This window comes from Montipora capricornis, chromosome 14, assembly GCF_036669925.1.
Source record: "Montipora capricornis isolate CH-2021 chromosome 14, ASM3666992v2, whole genome shotgun sequence".
NCBI classification, from domain to species: domain Eukaryota; kingdom Metazoa; phylum Cnidaria; class Anthozoa; order Scleractinia; family Acroporidae; genus Montipora; species Montipora capricornis.
Window position 1 is genome coordinate 512501 of NC_090896.1, and position 6763 is coordinate 519263.

General features: G+C 42.4%; 1 protein-coding gene across 1 annotated transcript in view; it reads left to right on the plus strand.

Annotated features, from left to right (window-relative positions):
• The window catches only part of LOC138032457 (AP2-associated protein kinase 1-like), a 23694-nt gene extending 17869 nt beyond the window's left edge, over positions 1 to 5825 (plus strand). Inside the window, exons 9-10 of the mRNA XM_068880136.1 lie at positions 927 to 1018; positions 1982 to 5825. Of these exons, the coding sequence (XP_068736237.1) occupies positions 927 to 1018; positions 1982 to 4319 (2430 nt within the window). The 3' untranslated portion in view covers positions 4320 to 5825. The remainder of the gene's footprint in view (positions 1 to 926; positions 1019 to 1981) is intronic.
• Positions 5826 to 6763: the final 938 nt, after the last annotated feature.

The window sequence follows — 6763 nt, forward strand, 5'->3', positions numbered from 1 at the left end:
ATAATTTTTCCGTTTTCTACGGCTAATATCTGTGGTTATGCAAGCAAAAAGGCTTAAAATTGTCAAGATACATGTAAGTTAGAGTTACGAGATTTTTTAACTTTGGAAGTCAACTTTTCGTATCAAGATGCAAATTGGTACTGTATGCTAATAAAGTACCACCCTGCGAGCAGAGCCTCCTTTTGTCTTTTTCCTTACTAAGGAGGAGAAAAGGAGGCTCTTCCTGAATCGCGTCTACTCTTTGAAGCCGCCGCAGCCCGAACTTCTTGGGTAGTCAATCTTGTTTTCTCTCGTCAAACCGGTTTTTCCAGTGCTAGCATCTTTTAGTGATAAAACCGATAGTCATAATTGAGCCCTCTATACCGTGAAAAACCAAGATGAAAGCGAAATCTAGCATATTCTGCTTGGGTTCGAGACGGTATCTTGGCAACATGCAGCGCATACTCAATAAAGATCTTACTCGATTCAATTTAGTGACAAAACCGATGGTTATAATTGAGCCCGCTGTACCATGAAAAACCAAGATGGCGGCGAGATCTTGCATAATAGGCTTGGGTTCGAGACTACATCCTGGCAAGATGCAGCGCATACTCAATAAAGATCTTACTCGATTCATGCAGAGTCTTTCTGAAGAACGCCAAAATCGGGCAAGCAAAAGAAAGGCTCTGCGAGCAAGGTGATAAAGTACAAAATGTAAGTTACTCAATAACTTGTACATAACGAACTTTAAAAGGAATGATGAAATGGTATATGAAATGAATCATATATGAACTGCGGATAGCTTCACTTGATTTAAAAGGAATCTTAGGAAACAAGGGAAATTTGAACATTTCAGAGAATGAATCTGCAATAGCAGATAAACCACATTACTGTAATTGTTTAATTGATGTATAATTTTTAATTGTATAATTTACTTTCCTGCACAGAACTCAAAGATTCCAGATTCCCTCCCCGAAGTATCATCTGAGGGTCAACAGAAAAGAGACAATGCTGCTCGTGATTCTTCTGTTAAAACAAAGTAAGGATTGCTTTGCTGTAAAGGGTTTTCCACTTTTTGGCCAAGTTAAAAGAGGATATAAGGGCTGACGGAATGGACTAGTTTGCCTTCAAGAATGCGTACCCTCTGTTCTTTGGATTAATGGATTCTATGGGATGTATATATATGTTTTTATTTTATTTTAGGAGGTAGGGTTTTGTACGTTATTTTTTTCATTTTGGGTAAGAGCGTGGTCTGAACAGCAATGTCGGAGATTTTGTAGTCGTCATAGCAACGCAAGTGGTTTTTGTTGTTCTCATGTAGTCTTATGTAACGTGATGTGGTAGTCCTTATAAGGGCTACGATACAAATGTCATTTATCTGTGTAACCAACGCCCTTGTTGAAGGATAAAGAGAGAGCGCACGGAGTAGTAGAAAGAGAGATCTGTGTTCTTCTAGCGAGTGACTACGGCGCCGAGAGATCAACTTTATGAAAATTTATGATCAACCTGTTTGTTGTGAGTGAATTAGGAAATTAGAAAGAGCAATTTCCAAAAGGAAAAAGGTAAGACTGTAACTAATAAACCAATGAACAAAAGATAAGTGAAGTGCGATAGAACGGGTGAGTGTCCTCCTGAGGAGGACTGTTAGGGGTTGGCATTAACTGACGTTTCAGCAACCTGAGCGGAAGTTATCTCCATCTAGGCTTAATAGACAGTCAGAGTTCATTTATCAATCACATCCACGACCAGAATATTTATCATGTGACTCTGAAGGTGACTTCCGCTCAGGTTGTCGAAACGTCATTCAATGTCGTCCACTCATCCGGACGATTGTAACTTCATTTAATTATGACATGACTCCTTGGTTCAAACCACTCTCGAACATACAAGCTATTTCCGTGAAGCTCGACTCCGTTCCTTTGTCCCGTTTAAAACAGTTTAACTGTTCTTCATTGGTACAGAATTTGCAGGGTTAATCACGAACTTGTCCGCTTTATTTTAGGCGTCAGGAAGGTCCAGTTACAACATCTCTTGCTCCTCGACAACGCCCTCGAGCAGGCCAAGGCGTCCAACAATTGGCTACTCCTCAAGCCTCAACCCACTTAAGCCACATTGCCAGCCCACAGCAAAACCGCAAACAGTACAGAGGAAACGTTGTTGTTTCCAATGCACATGGCTTCAGTCACGTGGCAAGCCCGAGGCAAAACAGGAGAAATGTACCACCAGAACATTCAATAGTCCCTGACCAATATGCGCCTCATCAGCAAGTTCCAAGTAATCTAGGGCTTCGTGATCATCGAGATTCCTCGAGCAGTCCCGATTTGATGGATGTGGGGCAGGGTCCAGGAGGCTTCCATTCAACGCAGCAGGGTCTGCTCCACACCTATCAGCAACAGATGACAAGAGAGCAATACCTGCAGCAACAATATCTCCAGCAACAACAGCTTGCACAGCATCATTATATGCAACAACAGCAACAAATGATGCTGCGACAGCAGCAACAACGCATCCTTCTTCAACAACAACAGCAACTTTATCAACAGCGACAACAGTTTAACTACGCGAGGGATGGCTCATCGGGACAACAGTACCCGGTTGTATCAAGGCAGTCACATCACATTCAGCAACCCCAACAAGACGTGACGCAGCAATTTTTTCAAGACAACGAACATGGCGCAATTAATCCTTTCTATGAGTACGGACAGTATGGCGGCTATAGCAAGCAGCCTTTTCAGGAGTATCACACAAATCAACCTCACGTGACAATACAGCCCTCTCTGAACCATACTAAGCCTGTCCCTCAACAAGCAAAACCTGAAAATGGCGACAACAAACTGTTACGTCCGAGGTACATGTCTCACAATCGATCCAGGTCTGATCCAAATTTTGTGGCTAACAGTGACAGAGGCTACCAAAAGCAAATGGCCTCTGTCACCGCACTGCAGAACGCAAAAAATTCCAATCAACAACAACAACATCGAAGCCCCAGTGATCCCTCGCTCAACGTTACAAAGGAGCCAGAGGCTCAACCCGAAGCGCCATTGGTGGATATTGATTCAAACAGCGATCCTACTCCTCACTGGAATCCTTTCAGTCCATATTATGACTCGAATGAACGAGGCTTTGTTGGAAACTCTAATGAAGATCCCGATGATGACTTTGCCGCCTTGCGCGATAGTGACAAGAAAGAACCCACAGCTAGTTCCAATGTTGATTGTCAGCAGGCAAATATTGGACATCATGAGCCAGATATTGGTTATCAACATATCATCGGTGGTTCTCATCATACTAACTCTATCTATTATCAGCCCAATGTTGAACACCATCAACCAAAAGTAGTAAAATTGCCGTCGTCTGAATGTCACCTGAAAGACAGTACTGATATTTTTGGAGCAGCTTCATTTGGCAGCCAGATATCAGAAATACAAGGTGTGACATCAAGTGTGGAAACTTCGGATCTTTCAGATCGCCCTGGACGGCTAAGAGAAGATCACAGCGTCGATCTGCCTCCGCAAGTTGTGCAGCAGGATGGTAACAACCCTTTTCTCGCGGGCTACCGTACCTCGGAGGTTGAAAAGCAGTTAAAATTTGCGGATCAGGCATCAAGCGACAGTGAAGAGGAGAAACTTGAATTACTGGAAGGTGCAAATTTTGCACCACCCCGCTCCCCTGGTTTGTCAGATCCGTTCGGTGCAGCACCTTTTGTCGTGCAGAAATCTAAACAGTCACCCCTCTCAAAAGATGCTTTTGGAGCCTTGCCTTTTGCGGGCCCGACGACATCTCGGTCAACAGGTCGCGACAATCAATCGAACAATGTTCAGAATTCTGAGCAAGTGCTTCATTCGCGTAGTGTGAGTACAAGTCCATTCCTAAATGTAACGGAATCAACTGCTGGTGGTGTAGCTTCAACACCGTTTCATGACTTAAGTGAAGGCTTCGCAAATTCGACGCCGTTTGTGAAGAATGTTGGGCGTGAGGATCCGTCAGGCTTTGTAAACCCTGCTGCTGATTTAGTTGACAATTCGGACGATCCATTCGGTGGAGTGTCGTTCAACGCTAACCCAGCTGTCAAAAGAAGAAACGCAAGGAAACAGCTTGGAATAAAGAAAGAACCTCCCTTGGGAGTTCCTGGAGGTGATAACCAAAGTCCACGCCCACGACCCAGGCGTCTTTTACCCCACACACCTGATAAACCTCCTGGAGTGACTTTATCTGGCCAGCGGATTCTGAGTGTCGAGGCCAAAGTCCAGGATGTCGCGGGAATTCCTGTTGCAAGTCAAGGGACTGGAAAGACTGATCCAAAAACTACTGGGAAAAGATCAGCTTATGCAACCACGTGACTTTCCAAGAGAAAGCCAAAGTATCGCATGGCAGGTATTTGTGAGAAGGCTGTTCTCTAAATTTGAAGGTAACCCTTGAGTTTTCAATGGTGGCCTTGTTGGATTGTTCAAATTACTTCACTTGGAATTCGTGGTGCGCCCAAGTATTCATCATTGTTTTTCTGTTCAGTAGCTGTTAAGATATTTCATTTTGGAGGAAACCTCGAATGAGCTGTAATCTGGACTGTAGGTAGTAGTATAACGCTAACCTGCGAGTGCAGCCGCATTTCGTTTATTACCACCGCAAGGAACACTTTACTACTACCCGACTGACGTTGTGGCGGCGAGCGAAGTTCAGTGGCCGTGTATTTTATAGAGTAGGACGGAAAAAGATCACGTGTTTATGGTTTACTTTCAATTGGTTGTAAAATCCTTGCCGCCGACGTTGCCTTAAGGGAACCTCCACTAAAACAACAACTACAGAACATGCTTTTCAATGGAAGCGCTTGCACCTTCAGAATCGCTTTTATTTGTTTTCAAATTTCCCAGGCATCTCTCTTGGTTATTTGTGACGTGTAACTTATGTCTAACTCAAGATGGCGGCGCCCGGAAAAATAATTTGGAAGTGAAAGTTAAAGATTTTAAAGTTCACTTTTTCCGGTATTAAGTGCATTATTTTGTTCCGTTTAAAGTTATTGTTTAGTAGGACGGGAGGTTCTCTCTCACCTCTTTAAGCTCACCTAAATTTCATTCGCGTGACGATTTTGGTAGCTTTATGCTAAGTGAACGCTCAGATCAGACGCTTTTGGTATCTTGAAGTTGACAAAATGGAGCTTATGCAAGGCGTTTTTTGAGTTACGAGCCGCAAACCGAATTGAAATTTTGTGTTTTGGACGTAGCAAATAGTTTCGCGAAACAAGTAGTATTAGAAAGACCAAAGACAAATATCGAAGCGTCAAAGTAAGGTTAAAAAAAAAGCATGACTTTTTCTAGTTGCCGTTCGTCTCTTTTCGACGTTGTTTGTGGTGCCTCTCAACGATTGTTTGAAGTTTCTTTTGTTAACTTTAGTTTCTGAGCGCGACAGATGTACATATGCAGTAAGTTGCAGCTACGCTGTGCTGGTAACAGTGTGTCTGCATAGGTGGTTAAGGCACGTAAATTGAATCGGTGAATTTTGTAAGTTTCAAACCTGTAGAATTTCGTTTTACAGACTCGTCACGTTAGGTTAGGTCAGGATATCGTTGGTCATTCAATAGTTTCAAGTTGCTAATTTGGGGGGAAAAGTTAAAATTCTCAAGGCAACCAATCGTCAAGTGATGAAAATAGCATTTGTTTCTTTTGGGATAGGTTTAGAATCCTATCTGATGTCCAATGCTGGAGATAATGCGGAAACCGTTTAGGGAGGCTCCAACTGGATGAACTGGTTTCAACAATTTGAAGGGAATTTCTTATGAGAAGGGCTAACTAAATATCAATACTTTGTTAACAAAAGTTGCACATATTAATATAAAAAGAGCCATCTAAAAACACCTTATCTTTTATCTTTAAACCTTTAAACCTCAAAAACGAAAGTGATTAGCAGGGTAAGCTGAAACCCTCTGCAAAGTTAAAAGCTCCCAGGAGTGGATTCAAAACCAGCTTACAAATATTCAGTTGTCAAGGTGGCTGTGAATCTTCTCCAGAGGATTGTTTTTATTTTTGCAGATTGTTTCATCTTAGCTATTATGTCCCATAGCCCCATGTCACGCAATTTCCAAACAAAAGATTTTGCACGTCCAACCTCTCATTCAGTGAGAGGCTGGACGTGCAAAGACAATGCAAAGACAAAGCCTTTATTCCTCATGGACTCCAAAATAGCCGCCCAGTGATAAAGGTGAATTGATAAGTGCATCTTATTTAGTAATTATTGACGTTTCATTTGGAGCCATAACATTGCCGTTACTTGAAACAGTTGGGAAGATTCAGTTTTTCCAAATCGTACCGTGTGTTGGAAGTGTTAAAACTGGGGCGTTTACCATTTGCACGGAAAATCCGGTTGGAATGGAACGCTCGTAATGGTACAGGATTTTCCTGATGTGGCGTTTCGCCAGGCCTGAGTCTCTCGCGGCTGAAAGAAAACAATATCGAAAGGCGGTTATAGAGGCCCTGTACAAATGGTACAGGAATTTTCCTGTCATTGCGGTTGGAACGGGAAAAGATGACTACTTCTGAGGAGTTTCATATTTTTCAGAAACTTGCCGGTGGAATGAGCTGCACCATTTGAATTTCCAACCGGAATTTTCGGGTTGAGCGTCCTTAAAAGTAATGAAATCGTTTGCAAATACTATGAAATGCGTTCCTTTTGAGCTCCAAGCCTGAACTCGAGATCATTTTAGTGCAAATGATTAGTATTCTTTGATTACGAAAGAACTATAGTTTCCACAAACTTTTTCTTTTATCTGTCATCATCTTCTTCTACGAAATTT